The sequence below is a fragment of the Haliaeetus leucocephalus genome, unplaced genomic scaffold (assembly GCF_000737465.1).
Source record: "Haliaeetus leucocephalus isolate CR32 unplaced genomic scaffold, Haliaeetus_leucocephalus-4.0 Scaffold68, whole genome shotgun sequence".
Lineage (NCBI taxonomy): Eukaryota > Metazoa > Chordata > Aves > Accipitriformes > Accipitridae > Haliaeetus > Haliaeetus leucocephalus.
The window spans coordinates 2,752,933-2,778,289 of NW_010972504.1; the positions used below are offsets into that span (position 1 = coordinate 2,752,933).

At 39.7% G+C, this 25,357-nt stretch overlaps 1 protein-coding gene across 1 annotated transcript in view; it reads left to right on the forward strand.

The window, feature by feature from the left end:
* NUCKS1 (nuclear casein kinase and cyclin-dependent kinase substrate 1) overlaps positions 1-19,575 on the forward strand; it is a 20,885-nt gene extending 1,310 nt beyond the window's left edge. The window contains exons 2-9 of the mRNA XM_010579922.1: positions 7,373-7,422; positions 8,458-8,563; positions 11,196-11,251; positions 11,576-11,728; positions 11,984-12,136; positions 12,916-13,065; positions 13,756-14,345; positions 16,919-19,575. Of these exons, the coding sequence (XP_010578224.1) occupies positions 7,373-7,422; positions 8,458-8,563; positions 11,196-11,251; positions 11,576-11,728; positions 11,984-12,136; positions 12,916-13,065; positions 13,756-13,955 (868 nt within the window). The 3' untranslated portion in view covers positions 13,956-14,345; positions 16,919-19,575. The remainder of the gene's footprint in view (positions 1-7,372; positions 7,423-8,457; positions 8,564-11,195; positions 11,252-11,575; positions 11,729-11,983; positions 12,137-12,915; positions 13,066-13,755; positions 14,346-16,918) is intronic.
* The last annotated feature ends 5,782 nt before the right edge of the window (positions 19,576-25,357 follow it).

Below are 25,357 nucleotides of genomic sequence, written 5' to 3' on the forward strand. Positions count from 1 at the left end.
GCCGAGCAGACCACGCTGGTTGGGGGAGGGGACACGCATGCAATCCGCCGTGACCAGCGAGGGTCTGGAGGAGAGGGGCTGTGCATACAAGTTAAACCACGTTTAGGGGAGGAGTTCGAAGGAGCCGCCCCCTCTGGTGGGAACAGCATTGAACACACGCCCTTTTCCTCTCGCCTGGTAGCTAACTGCTCTCCCCGGGTCGGTTTCCTACTGGTGTTTCCCCCCTTCCTCCCCCCAACCCCCGGGGGGACTGATTTTAGGTTGTGGGGAGGAGGAAACCGTGGGCCATTTAGCTAAACGGGCTGTATTCTCCCCAGCAGTAATCATGAGGTGGGTCGTGGTGTTTGTGTCTTTAGTTAGACAGCGTTGGACCTGGAGTTGCAGGGGGATCTTAACCACGTTGTTGAATCGTGATAACTTTGAAAATCTATGGCGTGGAGAGCTTGCCACGTATCTGGAAGTTTATTGAGGGGGGAGGAGTGTATTCTTTTCTACTTTTCTCTGGAAAGTACTCAGAGAGTGAACTTGCAATTTAAATTGTCTTTATAGAAAAGGTAAGAGGTTTCTTAAGGTATTCTTCGAACGCTCTGACCTTTTTCCATTCTCAAGATACTTTAAGTAACTGGTTGTACTTTTATTCCCAGTAAGCCTGATCTAGGCTGTGGATCCTAGGTATTCTGGATCTTTTGGAATAATAAATATGAAATTAATTGTGGCTGTAAAACTTACATACATACATTTATAGGTGATAACCTTTGTTTTTAAGTAATATCTCTAATATGTGAGAGTTTAAAAAGTAAACGGAAACTAGGACTACTTTGCTAAGTAGGAAAGTTTGGCACAGGGATGAGTGAAACAGTTGGTTTTCGTAGCTTTTTTTTTTAACCAATAGTGTATTCCTGCATGCAAAGGTAAGGGTAAATAAAGCTCAAAGTTCCGGTCCTAGGGAATTGTCTCGGGTCCAAAAGGTGGATTAATAGGACTGGGTATACCCTGCTCTGAAGCATCAGGCTTTGGCCTTTTGCAAGGCAGAATGTTGGACTAGATGCACTAGTGGTCTGATCTCGAATGACAGTGCCTGTGTTCTGAAATACAGTGACTTTGCTGCTCAGGGTGACACTTCGGTGTATGTTCTGCTGGTGATTTACTTGCCAGCACTGGAGTCTTGCTACAGGTAAGGAAAGTATTGTATCTTTAAAAGTATAGCTATAGCTTCTAAGGTTTCTGGTATTAAGTAACTTTGTAAGCAACCATTTCTAAAAAAATAATTAAAAAAAAAAAATCTGTACGATCCTGCAGTGTTGTGAAAGATCTGACTTGTCTTACCCTCAGTTGACAGGCACTGGTCTACAGGAAAATTAAGTGCCAAAGTCCAGCAGGCTGTGAGTAGCAGAAAACCTTTTGGGACCTGTCAGGATAGCATTCCGCTATCTAGCTGTATTGAGCAGCCCTTTCAGGGGAAAAAAATATAAATATTCAGTGGCAAGTACATTATGTTGCTCTACTAGGTAGTAACTGGAGAACTCTCCTAATAGATTTAAATTCAAAACTTTAAAATTGTATAAATTTTTTTTTCTGGATATCTTAGCTAATTGTTGGCAATATGGAAGTCTGGTGAAAGGTTCCTCATCAGAATAAGATTTAGTGTTGGAAAAGTTTTCCTCTGTTCAGCGGTCTTTGAATTGAGTTATGTCTGCTAGTTTGTAGTGAATATATATATGCACAGCTAAAACAATGAACTTAATAAAATCCAACGTATATCCCCAGTTTCTACTCCACTTGTTGGTAGCAGACTGCCTTAAGACTGAGTCTGGTTGTTGAAGTCAGTTTTTTATAATTGTTAAGAAGTAGTAATAAAGTCCTGGTATTTACAGGCTTCATGTGCCTGGCACTTAGAGCCAAGTACTTTCTACACAGTTAAACTTCTGGGTGGATAACAATGGTATCTGCACTATTGTTAGAAAATGGCAAGAAGTAAAAAGTGAAGGAACCTACAGTTATTGAACCTCTGCATCTTGTGGCTAACTCTTCTGTAGCACTGCAAAAAGAGCATTTGGAGCTGACGGCTACGTTATTATATCCCTGTCCTTGAATACAAATGAAATAAAACATTCTGAGTCACTGTTTTTATATAGAGCATCAATTAATGTGTTTTAAGTAAGAATTTTGACTTTAAATTTGATGGAGCTTGCTTCTGCTTTTCCTTGCTGGTCACTTTCACTTGCTGGTACTCCTCTCCTGCAGGCATTGCAAAATGAAACAGTGTGGGCAAGTATGGAAATCACAGGGGTTTTTCGTTTGTTCATTTTAAGATTAAAGCCAGTTATGAATTGCTCTATCTCAGTGCTTCAAGGCTTTAGGTACTTAATTTTTCTTTATTAGTAACTCTTGAATCCCAGTCTTGCATTGGCACTACAGTGGAAGGGTGGTCCTTCGAGATTTTACTTGAAGGAAAAAATAGATTTATCTATTAAATGTAACTTGTCTTGTTGCCAGTGTTGTACCTGGACAATGTAAAGTATAAATATTGTGATTCTGGAAAACTTCCATGGGGCAGCAGAAAAGCAACACTTCCTTGGGGACTGGCATTTAACTTGAGTAATAATGTGTGGTAGTGTCCAGAGATAAGCTATAGACACTTTCCAGATAAGTAAAAAGATACGATCCTTGCTCTGAAAACTTTCAGTCTAAAGGGAAACAGAGAGCAAGGTAGAGACACAATAAAAATCAAAATACCAGGAACAACACAGGTTGCAGAATTGATTTGTGTGTGTGTGTGTGTGTTTTGGGGTTTGTTTGGTTTTGCTTGTGTTTTGTTTTGTTTTTTTTTTTCCCCTGGCTCTGCATCAGAGCATTTCTATATTATATTTTAAATTCTTCTCAATTGTAGTTAGGTTCAAATGGAGGATGGGCACAAGACTGCTAAAACTGTTGCTGCATAAATCATTTAATTGTTTTATGGAGTTTCAAGTCATGTGTATCCCTAAAAATTCTGCAGATACCATGAGCAGTGCCTAGTCTTACAGACGTTTGGAGTTACACCAAGTCCAGACCCAAACAATGACCTCTGTAATTGGGAACCTCTAGTCGGTGAGTCTTGTCTGAGTACAGTTGTGCCAATTTTTGAATAGACTAACACCATAGTGACGTGTTTTAGGTACATAACTGTCACTAGGCTTCAATGTTTCAACTTCTGATGCATAATTGTAAGTGAATGTTCATTTAAGGCCTAAATCTAGCACTGCGTAGTTGTTTAGCACAACTTTGAAAATACCTATAAGAAACATTTCTTATCTATCTTTTTGCTTATCTATGTATAAAAAAGGCACCAGAGGGGTGCTTTTAATGGAACTATTTATTGATAATATGTTGACCTCAGTGAGACACCTTTACCAACTGGAATGAGAACCAGAAAGTGAAACTGACCGCTCTGTGCCAGACCTGCAACAGGCCTTTACAGTGAAGGAAGTTCCGTAACTTTTTTTCACAAATGCTTAGTTTGATAGTTATATTGGTTAAATGCTGTAGTTTAAAAAAAACAAACAAACAAACCAAACAAAAAAACCCCTCAGTTACCATTTAACCTGTCATGCGTTTTACTTGCCGTATTGTATAAGAGGATGGGTTTTTACTTCTGCTGATAATCATTTAACCTAAATGTTCCTCTTCAGTGCATGATGAGATCAGTTACTAGCTTTTTGAAGATTCCTTCTAGCACTGCTTTTCAGGAGTATATGTATTTTTTTTTAAACTTATACTATCTGTGGATTTTAATGCCTGTGGAAATATCTGGGGATCTAAGTATTCCCTTTTAAAAAAAACAGAAGCTTTCTAACTGGTCATTAGGTTGCATTCTGATGTGTTGACTTACAAAGACTGAGGATTTAGGGACCTCACTAGCTGAAGATAGGGTATTACCATACAGTTCTTATTCAGTTGTATAGGCATTTAGTGATCCTTTTAAATGTTAGTATTGCTTTTCATCATTTCAAAATTTCAGTTTGGTAGGCATTGAGTATGGGTTGTACGAATTACTGTGCATTTCTGAGTTCTTACTAGATTACTTGACTATTACTTTGCTAAGTAGGTGCTTCCGACATAACGTGTTGATAAGTTACTCTATTCCAAAAATACTGGACTGACAGCTGTTACTAAAAACTTGTGCTATTGGGACCTCTCTCTACACCTTTCCTCCCCCAGTTCCTTCTCACATGCACACTTCAATTGTTAAGCTGAATTAGTAAGTAAGTTATCTTAAAATTTCAGTGCATATTTTAAACCAGATTGAACAATATCCATCCCAGATGTCTACTAGACTGTCTTTTTATGCTCAGTCTAACTGAATTTAACAAATTGTTTATTTTTATGTCTGGTTGCTTGCCTTAACATCTTCTAGATGGTTGCTGGTGGCAAAGAGATACTCTTCATTGACAAAACCAGCAATTTTTTTTTTTTTTCAGGCTTTTAACTCCAGGTAGCTTATCTACTGTGTTTTTATCACCTTGGTGTAATAAAAGGTGCAGTCTCTCTTTGCAGACTTGTAATTATTAAGCATTGCACATCAGTGCTGTTGACAGTTCTAAAGAAAAAACAGAAGTTGATCTAAATGGGGTGAATGATGAGTATAGAGTGAGGAGAATGGCAGATGCAAGAGCAGTTTGTTTGATGTTTCTGCCCTTGTGAGCTTCTCTGGTTCTGTTGGGAAGACTTGCAAGTTTCTATCTTCAGTAATACCAGTGTAAATATACCTTCTTTCCTCCACCTTTCTCCTTGCCCTGCAAAATAAGATACAGCAAACCAAACAGCCTTCTCTTTTGTTTTCTTCTTCCATAGTGATTTTTTTTTTTTTTTGATATAAGTATCACTACTCCTGTTCACCAGGTAGTGAGAGCCCAGCAGGATTTACTTTCTAGCTGAGAAGGTAGGGTACAGTGCTTAGAAAGAGGAAGGTTGTTTTCCATAGGGACAATGTCTTTCATTAATGTTTTATCTGACTGTGTTACATTTTCAGTACCTGATTTAATATGGGTCTCTGACTGAAGAAGATGAAGCTGTGTATGACCACTTTACTACAAGGCGGCAATATTGCAATTTCGATCTTGTTTGTTAGATAAGTGATGTCAGAAACCATTGTTTTACAAAACTGCTAGAACAGAACATGTGGCAATTCTACTTTTCCCCCCTCCTCCCCGTTTAGACTTTTAGAGGAAAAAACCTAATACCTGATACTTGTACCACATCAAACATCTTATTTAGTAACTTTATTGTCCTTCATATACTTACAAGAATAAAATCAGTGTTTTCACATGTGAGATGGGTCAGGAGGCAATCTTCAGGAAGACTACCTGTTGCAACAAGAATTTGAGTCCCTGCATGGTACACCATAACAAGGCGTGCCAATAGTTGTATTTCTAAATTGGTATTTTACCATATTCGGACTGTGAGTGAGTGAGCAGCACTCTGTAGCGCATCACTGTTGTACTTTGTTCCACTCATGCATACTCTGAAGCTTGGATGGGATCCAGCCTGTAGAAATCTAATGACTGGTCTTGCCTTCCTTTTGTTTTCTTGTTGGGGTTTTTTTTTGTTGTTGAGGGGTTGGGGGGTTTTGGGGGAGTTTTTTTTAAGAGGCTTGGTGTAGGGTTGAAATAAAATAATTATGCTCCTTTGTCTTTTGAAGGCTGCTGCTGTAAGCCATGAATATAGGGGTACTTGTACAGGAGGGTGACTTGTAATTGATTTCAAATGGATCAACAGCCAGAACACAACAGTGACTTTTGGGGTATCTTTCAACTAAACAGCCTTATTAGCGGTGCACGATGTTAATCGCAAAGTGCAGTTCAGTTAATGGGAACTGAATGTGAAATTCAGCAGTCATGCTCTGCAGTGCATTGTGGTTCATCTGCTGGATGGAGCTTGTGTTGGCTTCTCTTTGCAGCAGTCCTCGAGTCTGTGATGCTGGGTAGGTCACTTAATCTATCGCCTGCCTGACTTTTCTAGTTGTAGCGGTGAGCTCATGTGATGATTACTGCAAAATCAAGGTCATCATTGGCTTTGGGTCAAAGGGATTGTAAAAAGTGTGTGGAGGGCTGCCTGAATCTCTAGTGCCTTTTTCAGCTGTGCCTCATCCTCCCATTGCATGTCAGCCATAAGAGGTAGATGTTTGGAGTCTGACTGAGGCATTATCAGCTAGAACTCAAATATAATTCAATTACGTAGCTGTCTTGGTTCCCTTGAGTAGCTGTATTACAGGGCAGTTATGTCTTGTCAATAAAGTAGTTGGGACAGGTGCTGAGAAAATAGCCAACAGTTACTTAGATTTTGGTTTTTAGGTTTTGGTAAATCAGAGAAACTCATCTAATTTTGTTGGCAAGTGAGGCATTGGTTTCAGTAATAGCTGCTTGTGTAGTTAACTAATTTTGTCTAGAATTGGCCATTGCATTTGCACTGTTAATGATACCTCATTGCCTGTGCTACTTTCAGTTAGGTTAGAGAGCAGAGAAGGTGCTGATGAGGTAAATAAAGTATGGATCCATGCTCATTCGCTGTCCAAAAATATAGGTTGGGTGAAATGTGTATGTTCTTTCATTGTTGTGCCTAGTGATACAGTTAAGCATTGTAACAGCTCTCTTACATCTTGTTAGAGCATCAAAGTAACTAATTGAGAAAGCTCCTAGAAGCCCCTGGAGAAAACTTAAAATGCTTTAGAAATAGGGATCACATAGGAAAGCAAACATCTTGAAAGGAAGGTATGAGGTCAAGCATGATTATATTGAGCTGTGAGAAACAGAAATTCAAAAAAGAACAGTTAGGAAATGTTTATCTATTTCATGATAGTATTTGTGTACTTGTTTTATACCTGGAATCCTAGTCTTAAATATCACAGCTTTGAGACAGGGTGTGGGGGAGCTCTGGCTTAAAGTTCAGGCTGATGCGTTCTTTAAATGCAACTTTAATCTTGAGGTGCAGACATTGCTTTCAAATAGTGCTTTCACTAGTATCATGTTATATATTGATAGATACGTAGTTTTAATAATGAAAGAACCATGTAGCATAGGTTAAGACGGCTCTTCCTCACTGCAGTCAGGAGCCATCAGAGTGTGCTACTTGCCAAAAAGCACTTTCAAATTCTGAGAATATAATCCAGTCTATTATAATAGCTCCTTAGGAAAATGCTAGAATACACTGTGTGTTCATTTCTGACTTGAAAGGTGTAGGTGGCTTATTTATGAGAGTGTTCTTGGGATGTTTTTGGGCTACAAATCTTGCACTGGAAGCAAGGATATGGCACTTTCTTGTTACTTGAAGAAAGCTTTTGTATCTCTGAGATTATGAATTGCTAATTTTTTTTTCACCCCCTGCTTTTTAACAGGAACAGGAAGGTCGTCGATTACTCCCAGTTTCAGGAATCAGATGATGCTGGTAAATGACTTTTTTCTTAACAGTATAATATTCTTGGGCTAGAGCAGTTTATTGCTTTGCATATTAATTCTTTTGCTTCTAGTCACATCTTTAACTTAAATGCTAAGGAGTTTCTGCTCTTCACAGTCTCTGAACTGTTAATAAGTATTTGAAAATATAATGATTCTCATATGTTTTGTATTAAACAAACAATGGTGATAGAAATCTTATTATTTAATGCTTGTATTGTTGTAGTGCCTTGAGGCTGTTGGCAGCAACTGTCTTCTTCCTTGGTCTATGTTATGGTCTGTGGCAGAATCTCCCTGATGCCACTTTTTTCTACAGTAAAATATGTTTTCAATTTATTTTAGTGGACTAGCGTTAATCCTGTAATGTCAGGCATTTTTGTGAATTGCATCTAAAAAAAAAAAAATCTTTAGGTTCTGTGTGAATTAACGAAATATTTCTGGAAGCCATATGGAATATATATATTGTGTTCTTAAACAGACATACTGCTACTGTTTGCACTGATAATTAATGGAAACAAATATGCGTAGTTCTTAATTGCAGTCCTGTTACTTGTATTGTATAAGGTATTGTGTAATAGTTGTAAAAAGTTACACTGTAAACTACTATATAACGACATACTTTCCCCCATCATAGGACAGTAAATAAAATGCTGTTAAAAGCGTGTAGAAGTATGTATGGATGTTAATTTTTAACAGGTTTACATAAAAACTCTGTTTCTGACTAGCTGTAAAATGAGATGCTGTGTCCTCCTGTGAGGCTTTTCATATGTTTCCTAGTAGTCCTGTGTCAGACTTGATTGTATGCGGCATTTTTATTGTGCTGTTGGCAGAAGAAAAGGTAAATCACTAGTTTAAGACAGGACTTTGCTTCTGTAAAGTTTTGTTTGAAGCTTTGTGACTTTTTTTTTTTTTTTGAAGGGCTTCTTTTTGATGTGCATGAAATGGTCAGTTTAAGTTATAGCTGAGGAAGTCAGTTTGCTGGGAACTAGGAGTTTGATTCAAAACCATTTTGTACTGTCCCGTCCAGATGAAGATTATGGAAGAGATTCAGGTCCCCCATCCAAGAAAATCCGTTCGTCTCCCCGGGAGGCTAAAAATAAGAGGCGATCTGGGAAGAATTCTCAGGAGGACAGGTAAAAGAAGCACTTCATCTGTGTGCTGGTTTTGCTGGGACAGAGTTAATTTTCTTCATAGTAGCTGGTATGGGGCTAAGTTTTGGATTTGTGCTGAAAACAGTGTTGATAATACAGGGATGGTTTTTGTTACTGCTGAGCAGTGCATATACAGAGACAATGCCTTTTCTGCTTCTCACACCAGCCCACCAGTGAGGAGGCTGGGGGTGTGCAAGAAGTTGGGAAGGGACACAGCTGGGACAGCTGACCCCAACTGACCAAAGGGATATTCCAGACCATATGACGTCATGCTCAGCATATAAAGCTGGGGGAAGAAGGAAGGGGGGGATGTTCAGGGTGATGGTATTTGTCTTCCTAAGTAACTGTTACACGTGATGGAGCCCTGCTTTCCTGGAGATGGCTGAACACTGATGCTGATGGGGAGTGGTGAATGAATTCCTCGTTTTGCTTTGCTTGCGTGCACGGCTTTTGCTTTACCTATTAAACTGTCTTTATCTCAGCCCATGAGTTTTTTCACTTTTACTCTTCCGATTCTCTCCCCCATCACACCGGGGGCGAGTGAGTAAGCAGCTGTGTGGTGCTTAGTTGCTAGCCGGGGTTAAACCACACCAATCTGTTAGGAACATTGTCTCCAAACCTTGTCCTGTATGTGGGGAGCAGTATCTTCTAAGAAGAGTGATTTTAAGTAGAATTCAAGGCCTGCAGTGTAAGATACAGAGCTTTCAATCACAAAGCTTGCATAACCAGCTTGGACATTGAGGTGGTTCTTTCTTACCCGAGTAGACAGAGAAATCATGTGTAAAGTACTTGTCACTAGTACTTCATCATTAAAATAGCTTTCCAAAGCTAGAGAGTTGGAATGGGAAGGAATATGATCCAAGTTAGAAAAATTGGCAACTAGTACAATTACCCAGGTAAGTTAATGGCAAGATGCATTTAGTTTTCCATGTTTTTTTGGTATGCTCAGAGCATTCCTGTGGTTAAAGATTAAATGGGATGGTACAATGGCAGTTAGGAGGAGGGGCCATTTGTTAGTTATATCGTTCTTTGTTTGTCATTTCCAGTTTTGTCTAATTCATAAACAAAGTAACTTGGTTTAATAACTGAGTTGCTGCAGCAGTGTGAAAGGACTCAGTTCTAAGGGATGCCTTAATGAATAATGAAAGTCTTTCCTGTAGAGTGAAGGTATCTTCCTTTTTTACAATAACTATGGTCAGTAAATGATTGCCTTAAGACCTATTAGGTCAAATGACTGCTTTCATGACAGGCATCAACTTCAGGCATGGAGGTTCTGCCAGCTGGTTCTTACTCTATAAGCCCAAGGTGTCTCTTTGTTCTGTTGCACTGTTTGCTGGAATATAGGTAACTTACCAGTAGGTGTGCTTAAGAGGCTTCCACATCATGCTCCTGTTTTATAAGTTGAAAGGTGAATGTAGACATGGGAACATTTGCATGGTCCACCTGCTATTGTGAACTGAGGGGGCGAGACTATTTTCAGCCCGGCAAATGCCTCTAACACCTGAAATCAAATATTTAATGGGTGTAACATATAAAGAAATTGGGCTAGGCAGCTCCCAAAGCAACTAAATAGTTGACCTTGATGTCCCATTAGCTTTGGGGATTTTTCAGTATGTAAGAGCATTTCCACATGTGTCACAAACATTGCAGAAGGCTTGCATGTAAACCAAACGCACGTATTTAAGTGATTGAAATCCAGTTGTCTGTACAAGACTGAAAACATACAGGCCTGAGGGGCTGCAATGTGACAAGTTATCTATACTATTAGAGTTCTTGAAAAATGTTGTGTGTCAGCGCCAACTGCCAAATTTGATAGTAGCGATGGTTTGATCTATTGTATTTCTTGATCTTGGTAAACTCTGCAGTGCAGCCATTCCTGAAGCATGCTGTATATCAGTGGCCCTTGACAGAGTATTCACCATTACTCTTTAAAACACTTGTTTACTTTCCGATTGGAGTGCGTGTTCTTACATGCTGGAAGGAAAACTCTCTCTGGACAGTGGTGATGGCTAATGATGGGGGTTTGGATAAGAGCAGAACATTAGTACTGGCTTGATAGGGATACCTTCTGATGAGGATTGAAACCACTAGTAGGGAGCAGTGAAACTATCAGAGATCAGATTGTTTGAGAGATTGTAGACCAAATGTGTGCTAGTTAAGTGCTATACAGCAATGTACACAGAATGAAGGAGTCCAAAGAAGAAAATCACATAAAGACAAGTGATGACTATAAATATATTCAGAAAAAAACTTTGTTCCATTTATAGACTCAGACATGCATTAGCATATAAAACTTCAAAATTCTAACTGTAAAATGGAAGACAACTGGATTATTGGTAGGTTTCAGAGTGAAGTGTGTGGTTCATCTCAACCTATTTCCTGGTTGGTTCACTTGAGTCTGTAGGTTTGTATGTGATTCAGAATTTATCTTTCCAACCATGATAACTACATATGCAGCTCTGTAATCCTGAAGTATAACTTGGTAATGTCCAGGAAAAGTGCATATTCCCAGCCTAGAGATCTGTTTGCTCTCTGAAAATTGGTATTTTCCATACCGCAGTGACTGAAATCAAAGTAAAACAGCAGTCAAACCCTGTTTTTCTTTTATTTTCAGTGAGGATTCAGAAGAAAAAGATGTGAAGACTAAGAAAGACGATTCACACTCGGCAGGTAACTAACTACATTGTACTGATAGTGTATCTTCAAAATAAAGACCAGTTTGTAAGAGTTACAGGAATAGGATTTGACATAGGAAAGAAATTGTTCTGACTAGAGAAGCATGCACTTTTCTTAATACACTTATCTTAAGCTGGATGCTGCCTCTACTGTTGTTACTTCCGGCCCTGGTTTGGGATAACATTTTTTTGTTTAATATGATGCTGCTATAAAGTTTATCTTCACAGATAGATAATGTGTGTTAATCTCTTCCCTGTAGTTTCTGTCCATATTTCAGAATGATACAAGAAATTTCATGTTTGTACCTTTTCCTTCCAGATGAAGATTTTGGCAGCGAAGATGATGACTTAGGAGCAGATGATGGCAAAGCTGACAGTGACTATGAGAGCTCACAAAAAAGCAAAAAAGGAAAAAAGGCTAAACCAGAAAAGAATAAGAGAGCAGCCTCCAAATCCAGGAAAAGGCCTGCAGGTAAGAAAAAAAGAAAAAAGTGTTGCTAGTCTTTGCAGTGAAAGATACTGCACAGGATCATTGTTGGGTGATTACAGAAACACACTTATTAAGTTGAATGTGGCTATGTTCCCCTCAGGGCTCAGTTATTCAGTAAGCATTTTGATTAACTTTCTCGTGAATGACTTGACCTTTGTCTTGCCCACGTGCTACCTCAAGACAGTTAGGTGGTCTGTGTTCTGTATCTTCATTATAACTTGGTGACTTTTACTGCAGAGGACAGCGAGGACGAGAAAGAAGACCACAAAAATGTGCGTCAGCAGCGACAGGCAGCATCCAAAGCAGCTTCTAAACAACGAGAGATGCTTATGGATGATGTGGGTAGTGAGGAGGAAGAACAAGAGGATGATGAGGCACAGTTCCAGGAGAGTGAGTAAATGGGATTGTAAGAAGTTAAAATCAATGTGCCATGGGTATAGTACCAGACATGAGTCTATGGGTCTGGCAAGACAGCAAAAGGAACATGGTTTGCTTTTTGACTGTGATAGTGAAGACATAAGTTTGCCTTCTCGGTAACTTATTACTGTGTATCTGTCCAGCAGACCAAGCTTACGTTTTTCACATCTAGAATTTTTGTTTGAAGTTTGCAGCAAAGATTTATGTCTTTATAAGCAGTCCTAAAGGATTAACGTAAAGTTCTTAATGCTTTTTGCTGCTGCTTTGTATCCCATTGGTATTGAGGCATTGATGCTACTTTCAGATGAAGTACTTTATCCTTGATTGATCAAACTAGGACAGTTTGTTTCATAAGAAGAGATGGGTTAAGCTGCTGATGAACTGCAGCAAGTTCCTGAAATACTGAGTGCAAACATGATTTCAGAATGAAATATGAGTACCACTGAAAAGATCATGTAACTTCTCTTTGTCAAGAGATTCTCTTTATTTTGAGATGGGTTACTTATTAAGGAGACGGAGCGTATTTTGACGACCTCAAAACACTTGCCTGTTTCATCATACTAGTGCTTTATCCCTACCAGTGTAAAATCTTCTGCTACATCAAATTTCTTTAGCACAGCAGATAGGTGGAAGCTTATAAGGTCGCAGAGTCCTACTTTCCAGTCTCAACAGTTTTAACTGGCAGATCTCTCAACTGTATCTTCTGCTTTCTTTCCTTTGTTCCAAAACCTTAAATTTCTTTGTGCTTTCAGCAGATTCAGGAAGCGATGAAGACTTCCTCATGGAAGATGATGATGATAGTGACTATGGCAGTTCAAAAAAGAAAAATAAAAAGGTCTCCAAGAAATCCAAGCCAGAGAGGAAAGAAAAGAAAATGCCGAAGCCCAGGCTAAAGGCTACAGGTGAGTCTGTGCAAAGAAAGTTTGCTTTAGAGGCTAGTATTTTCTTTTTCGACTATAGAAGACTCAGTAGAAATCTTGGGGTCGGTAGGCATTCACATATAATGTTGAAGGGCTAATTCATGTGAGGTACCATGATTTAAAGCAGGGCTATGAAATAATAAAGTCGCTTTAATTCTTACTTTAAGAGATTGAGTTAATATCTATGTCTTGTTGGCAAAAACTGCATAGATTGCAAAACATTCCCTATTGAGATGCTGCATTTCCTATGTATCATAGCCAAGTGATAAAATTTGTGGCTTTGTTTGGCACTCATGGACTTTGTGATGTTTTCAGGGTGGAGGAAGGTGGAGAAATCTGAACCAAAGGAAAACTTGATGTATTTCTGCAGGAAGTCTAAAGTCATGATAGTAACATATGTACTGGTTTGACAAGAGGCTAGCTCTGTTAGTTTATGATGTCATATCCAGTAATTAATCAGGACTTGCAATTAAATAGTTTTTAAATCTTGTTAGCTAACTTTTCAGTTCAGCTTTACTAATATGGAGTGCAAAAAACACCATGTGTGTGGTATGGTCAAAGTGAAATGAAACCTGCTACCAAAGTGTCTTGTAAATCCTGTTTGTATAAAGCCATATGACTTTCTTGTCTTTGTTGCTGATCATAACCTTTATAAGCTCTTTCTTTTTTCAGTGACCCCCAGTCCAGTGAAAGGCAAAGGGAAGGCAGGCCGCCCCACAGCTTCCAAGGCAACAAAAGAAAAGACCCCATCCCCCAAAGAAGAGGATGAAGAGCCTGAAAGTCCCCCAGAAAAGAAAAAATCAGCCAGTCCTCCACCAGAGAAGTCAGGGGATGAGGGATCTGAAGATGAAGCACCCTCTGGTGAAGATTAAATGGCAGTTGAGGAAATCTTTGTTTAAAAAAAAAAAAAGAAAAAAAAAGAAAAAGGAAAAGAAAACATACTTAGGGGTAGAACACGGTTTTGGCTGTGGCTTGACTCATGGGCTTTGAATGCTGTCTTTACTTTCAGCTGTTTAATACAGTGTATCCTTTTTTTAATAAGGAAACCCTTATACAGTAATATTTTGAAGTCGATGTTCTCTGTTGGCCATTCCGTTCTCCCTCCCCCACCAAATCTGAAAGCCATTTGAGACAAATTAACAGACCATTTAAATATATATTTTTTTCAAGGGATACTGCAGTTGTGAAGCAATAAGGTTTGAGGCTGATACGTGGAAACCATACTTACAAATCGTTAAGTAGAATAGATTTTTCCAGTGCTGGTAAGAGTTCTTTAAAACTATTATTCTGTATTTGAATATGTGGAAAAAATGAACCTATGCTTTAACAGACTTTTGTTGATACAAGTTCACTCTCAGAAAAAAATGTAGTTGATACGAATTCCAATTGAGGAAGAGGAAACATGGGGGGGAAACCTGTGTTTCTTGGATTCAGGCACGTTTTTTGTGGAAAGCAATCAAGAGACTTGTAGATGGTCCACTGTCTTTTATTTAGAAAAGACCCTCCAATTAGGATGCGAGATCTTTTGTCTTTGCTGGATAGAACACTATTCTGCTTTAGGCAAATTGCAGTTCATTCTATACAAATTTAGATATACAACCTAGAAGCTTCTCTCATCCATTAACTCTATTTTATTTCTTCCAAGGTTGGCTATAGATGGGCAGAATAGGGCAGAGAAATTGAAAACAATTTTTAAAACTCTGGTTTCCATTTGGTATTGTGGAAAATGTCTTTAAAGTTTTTCCAAGGAAAAAAATTAATGGGTAGTGTAAACCTAAATTCTTTAGCTTTTGGGGCGAGGGATGTCCTTTTATAAATGTGAAGCAAAGGATTCCTGTAATGCTCTGGTCAGTCTCGGATCCCATGAGTCACGCTTAAGTGTTTCTCTTCTCTCCCTACATCTGTCCTTGGAAAGGCTATGTAGTCATACCTCTCAGCCTCTCCAGCTACAGTGTTGGACAGCAGACTTCCATTGATAGTGAACATCACCACGATACCACTTCCATTTCTTCATCCTTCCACCCTACAGTGCGGGAGGCTTTGCTCCTACATCGACATGTCTGCTTCTAACTGTTGGTTGTCATTCTGCTCCCTAAGCCTAAGAAGTGCTGAATAGGGAACGGTATTAAAGGATGAAGCTGGGAGGAAGTGGAGTTTGGAAGCAGTGTAGCAGGGTTGTCGTTTTATAATAAAAGCAGAATGTCCCTCTAAATGCAAGACACTTGAGATGTGTGTGGTGGCATTTTAATGTGTTTTTATCAAAGCAGCCATATCCTTTTTTAAACTTCAATTAAAGTACACAAGCCTTGTTTTTCAAACCCTAATACAGAGGTTGCTGCCATGTTTGTTGGTGGAAATACTGAAAACTGGACCTGCCATTTTTCTTTTTTTTTTTTTTCTTAAACTCTTTGTGCTTTCTGTATGTTGCTCGCAGTCATCTTATAGCTGACAAGCTTTGCATCTTTTTTTTTTTTGTCACAGAACTACACATTTTGTAACCAGCCTCTTGAAGGTAACATAAGGCAGCTAATTAGTTGGATTTCTGGTGCACATGCTACCAGATTTTTAATCCTGTTTGGATTTTAGAGAGCTTTTAGATGTGATACACTAATATGACCAGGAAGGACACTTGGCTGAATGGCATAGGGAGCCTGAAGATGCTGAGCACAGTGTGGAGCCTAAAATGTGGAACGGAATATTAATATAACAGCCAAGTGATTGTCGTGTGTGATTCATAGCCATGGATTTTACTGAGGCTGATAAATTACTTTACCTTGGCTTATAAAAATTTAAGTTCTCTAACATTCTTTACTATAATGAAACTACTGTTGCCGTTACAATAAAGATGATCGGTGTTTCCATTGTAAATCTTTTTTTTTTTTTAAGTGGTTTAATTTTACAGAACAGCTTAAGGCTGGAGTGAAGTATCAGTCTTGAAAAATAAGCAATGTAATCCCTTCTCCTCTCCCACACCTCTTCCTACCTTCCAGATTTCTGGGAGAGCAGAGTCTCTTGCATTCCCTCCACGCCTAGTCCAGTGTTTCTTGGGTAATATGGGAAAATAAATGGCCAAGTTTTAAAAAACATTTGGATTAAATTTGGGGTTAGCATACACTTTTGTGAATGTCTGGTCCACACAGTTGTTCCCCTTCAGTCCAGACTGTGTTTCAAGTTACTCTTGTCTATTGGGTTCTTGGGGTTTTTTTGGTATTAAAATGTACAAGGATTACTTAAACGTAGAATACCTCTAGCTGATCTGGTCAAACAGCTGTTTCTTTACCCGCTAGACCAGATTTTTTTTTCTGAAGAGTCTGTTTTGTAAGTTCCACTTAAAATATATTTTTGGGTTTTTTTTCTAACACAGTTAACTAAAGGCTGTTTCTGTTGTTCTCAGTTCAGGTTTTGGACTGGATTATTTTATGCCTGGCAATTTTGGCCCTTTATCTTACCAAACTGTTCTGCTTTCTCATATGTTCATCTCTCATGGCTGTTAGAGGCTGCATGATGCTTATCTTTGAGTTTGTCACAACCCAAACACTATGTAAATCCTGTACTACTTCTGGGATTTTGTAACTTTTTCTATATCTTACTGTTTTGCTGATTTGTGCAAACACTAAGCCCTAACAGTCTTTTGGTTACTCTGTTAGAAATACAGCAGTTTACATTTTTACAGGTAGAAGAAAATTGTGAAGGTTAATACTTTTTTTTTTTAATTATTTAGTACACAACATTTTTCAGTAGCGGCAGACTTAACATTTTTAAATGTCCTTTTTAATTAATTTGTATTAAGCATTCTGATTTCTTGAAGGAAAGCTGTAAAAATGCCTTTCTTTAGGAGCATGAATAGTTCTTCATGGAGCAGAAAGTTTCATTCACAGAAGAAGGCTTTGAAAAGATTGTCTTCTGTTACACAGCTGTAGTTTTGGAGCCTTTGCAGAGAGGTAAATGGATTTATTCCAAAATTCAGTTAATCTAGTGCCCTGCCCTGGTCTTACTCTTAAAACGGTAGTTCATAACTAACTTCCATTATATATCCTTTCATACATTCTGTTTCTGAATCCACACCATCACATTGAGTTTCGCAGTTACATGCAAATAGTACTGCCTTTAACTGGCCACAAGGCTTGATCAGTAAAAATTTGCAATTTCAGTTGCAATTTCATACTAAAAATTATTTGCTTCAGTTTCTGTTTGATGAGCCTGAGAATGCCAAACATGCCAAGCTAAATGGGTTTCAGAATGGATTGTGGGTGAGAGCAAGATTTAGAAATGGGGCAGCCAAGAAGCTTTTAATTTTGTTGTTTTCATCAAAGCAGAAAAGTGTGTGGGGAGAGAAGCAGCACACCTTGGGTGACTTCTGCTAGGGGAACCTCACCAATGCCAGGTAACTGTTCTGAGCGTGCTCAGCTCTTGTGCCACCACATGGCTGCATCTGCAGGTGATGGACTACCAGGGCAGTGGCAGAAGATGTGCTTGAATTCCTCTTTTTCTTTTTTTTTTTTTTTTTTTTTCCCCCTCCCCTCTGCTGGTGATGGTCACAAAGGTACAATAGACACTGAGGCACCCAGGTTAAGGAGGGAGGGAAGTAAACTGTAACATGCTGGAAGCTTTTGAGCTGTAGAAACTGGTGCTTTGCTTTATGTAATTTGTTTGTGAAGTGTTTATTTTTATAACAGATCATATTGTTGAACACATGGTTCTTAAAAACTACAAACTGATCCATGAGTTTAATGTTTGAGAAGTGGACGTTCATCTGTTGGGGGAGGCAGGATATGAAAATGTAAGCAGATGGATATTTAAAGGGACACTGTCACAAAATAGTTGCTGGCATATAGGATATGTTAGTTTGGGGGGGGGGTGTGTCACATCTATATGTGGAAATTATATATTCTATATGTATATGATCAAGTAGAAAATTTTCCCTGAACTCTGAATATTTTCCTACGGTTTTGGGAGGTTTAAATACAAGTTCTGGTAATGAAACTAGGAAGCAAAACTAACTATCCTGTTCTTCCTGTCCAAGATGACTTTTTTTTTTAAAGTACTATGTGGAGTGTGAGAGCTCTGAAAGATGACAGTGTCCTTTCGAGACCTCCCCAAATCAAGTGTATCCTCGTTTTAGACTTCCCACTTCAGTAGATGACTGGCATTTGAATGTCTTTTCATTGAACTCTTTATATTAAAAACAAAACACAAATATTTCAAAGTCTAGTCAAGTTCTCACCATGTGCTGACTCTGTGTATCAACCACTATTGGAAACGACTCTCTAGACTGCCTGCCCCCTTCAGCCGCGGTGAATCGAGTGGGTCCATCAGTCTGAGCATGCTCAGTGTGACTGCAAAACACCATTGTGCATATGCTTTGTATATTGGGGCAAGGGTTTTTTATATATATATTTTGGGAGGGGTAGTGGGTGGGATGGAGAAATACTCAATCAGCTTAAGCCAGAATAATGTGTGTAAAAGCCCCTGAAGTATTTTGTGTGTGAGTGCGCGGGTGTGAGTGCGCGCATGGGAGTGTCTGACATCTTATTCCCTTTGTGTTCTGAAGTGAGTTTTACTTTTTTTTTTCTGCAGAAGCAATTGTTACAAAAAATTGTATATAAGAGCTACATAATTTTTGTTTAACCATGAACATCGTGTCACAGCAAACCCTGAGTAATCACTTTGAAGGTAGAGGAGGAGACTCCAGGTAGGGCCTTGGGCCTTTGGCTATCAGCAAGGCATCATTATATGGTATGCAACGAATATTTGTCTTGAGTATTTGCAATCCCCTGTTGAGCTTTTCTAAAAATCAGGCTCTTTGCAGTTCCCCTCTCTGCCCCCTTTAATTTCTTTTTAATCTCAAGAGCAGACAGAAAAGGGGGCAGCTGCAAACAGTGTCCAGTGCTGCTGGCCGGTGATCGGTGTGCGTGTGCAGATGTGGTTGTCATCACTGGGCCCGATAGGGTTGGCTATGCTTGCAATACCTTGACAATACTGAGATCTACCGCATGGTACTAGGAGTTAAGTCTGAATGTAACATTAATGCTTTATTTAAAATAAAAACAACACTTTTTTTTAAGGGGTTGAAGTGAACATGACTGTTGACCATGTTCGTGAATTTATAGATGCAACATTCATTGGTAGAATTGTGTGATGGTCTTTTGTGCTACTTAATTTTACATATTCCAGTCTCTGTATGTACCTGCAAAGAAAGAAAAAAAAACAAAACAAAACCCTGCTTTGCTTTTATTGAAAGGGTTCCCAGGACTGCATACCTGCTCCTGAGCTCTGTTTTAAGTATGTGTATCCTTCGCTTGTATTTTGTATTAAAAAAAACCACAAGGAAAAAGAACCCTTTATTGTTCAGCATGTTGGAATTGTGTCCCCTCTTTTATTTTTCTCCTTTTTGGAATATATTAAGCAACTCATTCTTCTGTATCTTTTATTTTCTTTTGTAAACTTTTTGGTTTTGTTTAAAAATGGCTTTATAAAAGGGCTTTTATAACCCATAAACATGACTTGTGTAATTTTTCTGCTATTCTCAAAGGTATTATTTTTCTGCGGTTGTTTTTTGGTTTGTGAGTGTTGGCGAGATGTAAAAACGTGTTCATTTTTCATGATGTCTGGTAGTTTTGGGATTAATTCCGTTGCAGAGCTCGTCCTTTTTCTGAGGAAGGTAAGTCAGGTTTTGGCCAGAACAGTTTGGCAAGTATGACCTTCCCATTGCTACCTGTGAGTGGAGGGGAAGATTTAAAGAATGAAGTCATATTGGCTGTAAAGAGCACAATCCTTGGTTTCACAGGCTTTTCCGTGACAGAGTTGTGAGTTGAGGTTTTCAGGTTCAAAACCAAAGCGATGATGAGATGAAGTCATTTACGTGTCACGCCTTTTTGCTATCCCTCAGCAGTCGCTAGCCTTTCTCTTTTGCCATGTATGTCCCAGCAATGACAGTAAATACACAGCCTGTTCTTTGCGGGTGTCGTACAAAAGAGGACCGCTGTGTTCATTGGGAATGTGCCCTAAATCATTTCAACTGCAGCTGATGTGACCCGGGCGCGGGTCCCTTTCCCGGCGCGCTGTCCCATGCGCCGGAGGTTATGGCGCACAGCGAGTTGGTGCTTTTAAGAAATCCGTCGTAGCAGATTTCGTCTGATTTCTTGCGGAATCTTGGTTCCCATGCTGGACGAACGGCAAGCCGGGCGGCAGCCCTACAACCCCTCGCTCCTTTCTCCGTTCCTCGCCGTCTCCTCCCGCGGGCCCGCGCCTGGTTCCGCGCTGCGCCAGCAGGGGGCGCGCCGCTCCCTCCGCCGGCCCGGTGGGGGTGCGGCGGCCACGCCCCGGCCACGCCCCGGCCCGGGGGTGAGGCGGAGAGCGCCCCCCCCCCCGGCGTTAAAGGCTGCGCTGAACGGGTGTCGGCCGGGGGTGTGTGTTGTCGTCACCGGCGCGATGAGTCGCGGATCTCGTAGTTACGTTTGTGTTTTGCTCCGGCGTGCACGACCCTGTGGTTGAAAAACTGACGTTTGGGTTCTGCAGGACGGACAGCTGGAAGTGGTTTGCTTCCAATGGGGTTTAGGATGAAGCTGCTTTTGGGATCCTAAGGGACCTAGTTTTCTGAAGGGTTCCACGTGGCAAAACACACTCGTGACTTTATTGAGCGAGCAATTTTGGTATGTCTTGTACTTGCCCCAGTTCAGCAACACGCTCGACCGTAATGAAACGGTGGTCTCCGAGACGTTTGGTGCTTGATAGAATTGGGCAGGAGACCGGGTTGCCGTTGTCCCCAGTTGCAGCATAGGCTGATAATGTATTTGTTTTCAGAGGTTGTTTGGGGTACTTTGTGAAATGCCATCTCTGTTGCCCCACACAAAATCCCGTACGCTTATTGACAGCTGTAAGCTGGTGCCTGGCTGCAGGTTCTGCTTCTCTACCTGTTCTATTTTATTCCATAGTGTGGTAAAACGAGATTATATAACATAGGTGTGTTTGGTGTTGGATACTGGTGTTGACAGTGATGCTCCAGGTTTCTGGAACGGAGTGGTTTAATAATGCAGCTTATGGCATTCCTTTCTTCTTCTTAAACGTACCAGCCAATTAACCTTGACAGGTATTTCTACCTCACTGCTATGGCATCTGCAGTTATATGCTGCAGTCTTGACATGGATTCTTTATCTGGAGCAGCTGTAGGGTTACCTTCAGGTACTGCTATGCTACTTCAGTTTTAGGATTAATTAGCAATTAGCAGGTGTGGCACTTCTTTTGTCCCCAGAGGTAAACACTACTTACTCTAAGACGTGGTGCAATACTAAGGATCTGTGAACTCTTGAAAAAGAGTTACTCTTCTTCCCCACTTCCACTAGTCTTTGACTATCCTATTAGTATATGCAGCCTTTGTCTGCTTTTCTCCTCAGTATTGCTCTTTTGAACGCAGTGTATTTACTGAGTGCTCGGTCCTGTATGCAGTTGCTCTGTCAGCATAAGTTTAAAAAGTTCATATTGGCTTTGTAGTAGTATTTACAGGGAATTAATACCAGAAACAAATTATTTGTTTTCACATGTAATGGATGCACATCTGAGAAGTGGACACACAGTGAGCGCTACCAAACCAGGGGGATAAGATTCCTTTTGCGAAGAATACTAGCTGTCAAGTTTTAATCTAACAGAATTTTGCCTCAGGAATATCCTGTTTGTGTTTCTTTTGGTAGTATTTGGTTATAGGATGAAAATAAAGTCAAAAGGTGGAATTTGAGATTAGATCTGTTTTCTGCCATATGCCTTGTTTTTACCCCATAGGTGGCCTTGAAAGAACAAGTAAATGGGACGAAGTTGATGTAAAGAGCTGCTGTTCTGTTCTTGCCCATCTTGCGTGTTGAAGGAAACCTGGAAAATTTGTGGAAATGGAGAGATTTCCCAGCAAATTCCCTGTACTTTAAAAGAGTATTTTTAGGTGTACTTTTTGATGTAGCAAACCACAAGGTGAATGGTTTGAGGTTTTTTTACTTCTTTCACTGGTATTTGAGGTCTCTGTACCATATAATATGATAAATCAAGTATGGAAAGATATCACTAATAACCTAAATTCCTGTGGAGCTGGTACAAAGTCTAATCTGGGGGTGCAGGGTAAGGAGAATGTAGAGCTCTGAAAGGTGTCTGTTCATTGTGCATTGATTGAAAAGCCCCAGACGTCTGTAACGTGTGATGTGTTAGACTTGAATTTGATCTGGGAGTGCTGCTTGTTTGTTCATAACCACATCCTGGGCTAACACATATCTCCAGCTTTAGAGTTTTATGTAGACCAGGAAATGGTTTTGTGTGTTTTGGGTTTTTTTTTTCCTCTTTCCATAGATATAGGTCAAGTTCAAGAGCTGTTATCCCACTGTGGGCAAGCATCGGAATGCAGTCTCCCCCCATGAATAAAAAAGACCAGTGAGGGATAGCTCCTTTTTAAAGTCAGTGCTGAATTAAAGTCTCTAGGACAAATTCAGCCCTTAGCCTTAAACCATGACTGCAGTTTGGTCTCCTGCGTGGGCATGTTTTTTGATGGGCAACAAATGAAAACAATCTTTCACAAAGTCAAAGCCATTTCCTATTCTCTCTTCAATAATATTTCATTTATCCTTCAAAATTATAAGTTTTGTTTTACATTCAAGGGTTTGCTTTATATTTGCTTGCAAATTCTGTAGTTTGAAGAGAGACTGGTATTTTGAATAATCTCTTGTCTTTCAGGTTGAATAACATTTATGTTTTGAGTAGATAAGATAGCAGTTCCAGCAGCAATAAATTTCCTGTTGTCACATTCTCTTTTTTCCTTAAGCATTTCTAACTAAGTAGTTGGCCTTGTTAGGAGGTCTTGGTTAGCATTATCAATTAGTGGCTTTCCCTAACAGTGGAGTCTGTTGGCTTTGTTCATTACAAACATTTTTGATTAACAACTGGAGTGTTTTATGTCTGAGAACTTCTGTCCTAATTTTCTTGTGAGATGCAGTTAGTATTGATTTTTTAAAAAAATATCTCTTTCTGCTTGGATATTCTTTTTTCTTTTTTTTTTTCCTAAATGGTCTTCTGACTGTTTTATAAAGAGGATATTATTGTATTCTCTCCTAATGCACACTCTGTGTTTCTGCTTCACTTCCTGAGAAATGAATGAAGGGAAGGAATAGTTTGAGTATAATCCTACTTATTATATGGAGCCATCATTTCTTTTTCCCTAAACTCGCTTTTTTTAATTTTACTTTATTGCTGATTATGATACTGCATTTGAAACAGTCCTTTCTGTTCCCAGAAACAGTTCAGTACATTAGTTTTAAACTTAATAGGTGATACATTTCTCAAAGGCAAACTAGGTCTTGTATTGGAAGTGACTCAAGTTCTTTCAGTCTCATTCACATTAAACTGGTTTTGCACCTTTAAATGCGTAATACCACTTAAGTGACTTTTTAAACATTTTTCCTATTTCCTTCTTTTGTTGAGCAGGGGTGCCAAAAGGAAAAAGAAAATACCCTTGGGTGTAAGTCCTTGTTCTCTCTCTTGCATCTTCTCCCCATACCACCAAGAGCTTTTAAGTGTAAGAGACCAAGTTGCAGAGTTTAACAACTTGTGTTACCTCTTATATTTCACTTTCCCAAGTTAGTCAAGTGCAAACATAAATATTCTTAACATGAATAGATCACTTTGAAAAAGCAAGTTGTTATATGAGTGCTAAATATTGCTATCTTGGCTCAGCTCTAAGGTGAGCTTGTTGGATATTTGTTTCTTTCCAGAAATACATCTTCGGTCTGCTTTAAATTCATGGATTCTGCCTTCCACTGCCCAGGTCTTTGCTGGACGGCTGTACTGAGTGTAGGTGAGGACAGAAACTATCAAGTCTCTCTCCTTTAAGATGGGCCCAAGCCATGTTACAGCTTGGACCCTAAGACAGTTTGGGGAGGAGAAACCAGCTCCCTTGACCCCTGGCAAATCTGACTGGCTGAAGGATAGCTCTGCCTCTTAGTATTCTTCCCCAGGTACAACTTTATGTAGATGGCCCTGAAGCAGTACTCCATATGGCTGGAAAGAGAGCAACTGAGACCAATGTGCCTGACGAGTGCAGCGTGGGAAGTAGGCTGTAGGGAATTACTCTCTTTGCACGTTCAGCCGTTTTAGTTCAAAACCAACAAGGAAGAGACCAGTTCTCTGATCTGATGGTAGAACACTGTACTAATTAAAATAAACAAAAATTCCCAAGACTTTAAATGCTTGAAGGCGTTGCTGACACCAAAACAAATAACTAAGCTTTAAACATAAACCTGGTCTATCTGGCAGCATTGGCAGAATAGCTGTTGGCATAACATACTTTTAAAAAAGCCTTTTCCTCACTGATACTGCAATATTTTTCAAAACTTACTTTGATCTCCAGGCTTTTCTCTGAAGTATGTGGACCTACAACAAGGAAGGGGTGAGAAATGCCATCTCTAGGCACGTGTTGCGTCTGCTCTAAGGGGCTATGCTTGCATAGCAGGTTAAAAACTTGTCAGTGTAGACAAAGTTTGTCCTGGTGTGTAGTGAGCCTTGATAATAAATTGGACTCAACATGCTGCTAGTTACAGCACATTCCTTATTGGAATATACCTGAAGTTACCATGACCAAAAAAAAAAAAAAAAAAAGCCAGTTGAGACAAATTATTTGTATTCTTGGGAATCTTTTCCATCTAACTGAGGAACAGACTTGATGTCGGCTCCCTGTAGCCCTGCCCTTTTGCTACAGCTGAGAGAGAGGGAAGCTGCTCTCTTTAACTGGGGGTCATGTGGTGGAACAGTTGAGAAATGCTGTATAGAAGTCAGGAAAAGGAGAAAGAACCTCAAGGAGACTTGTCCTCATGAGGCTGACTCGGATGCTGTCTGAATCATGTGCACCTCTCAGCATGTGTCTTGTCTGTACACAGCTGGAGCACTTGAAGATGTTCCTTCTGAATTTTACTGAGAAGTGGCCATGGCCTATCAGCTGGTGACTTTTGAGCTGTCCTGCTGTAGAGGAGGCATGGTAACGAGCGGTCCTGTGTTAATTCTGGTGGCAAGGCTTTCTGACCTTTTCTAGCTCTCATGTTTAGCCTTCTGCAAGAGAAAAATTTCCCTATAAAAATGAAAGCAAGTGACAGCTAAATCCACTCCAGAAGAGGTTTCTTGGCCCCTTAGAAAAAGGGAATAACGGAGGGTAACAGATTGTCCTCTGTGGTTGATCCCATTCTGACAGTGCTCATTACATCAAATTTGAGCACTCACTCTACCATATGGAAAAAGGGGGGACTCGGTCTAG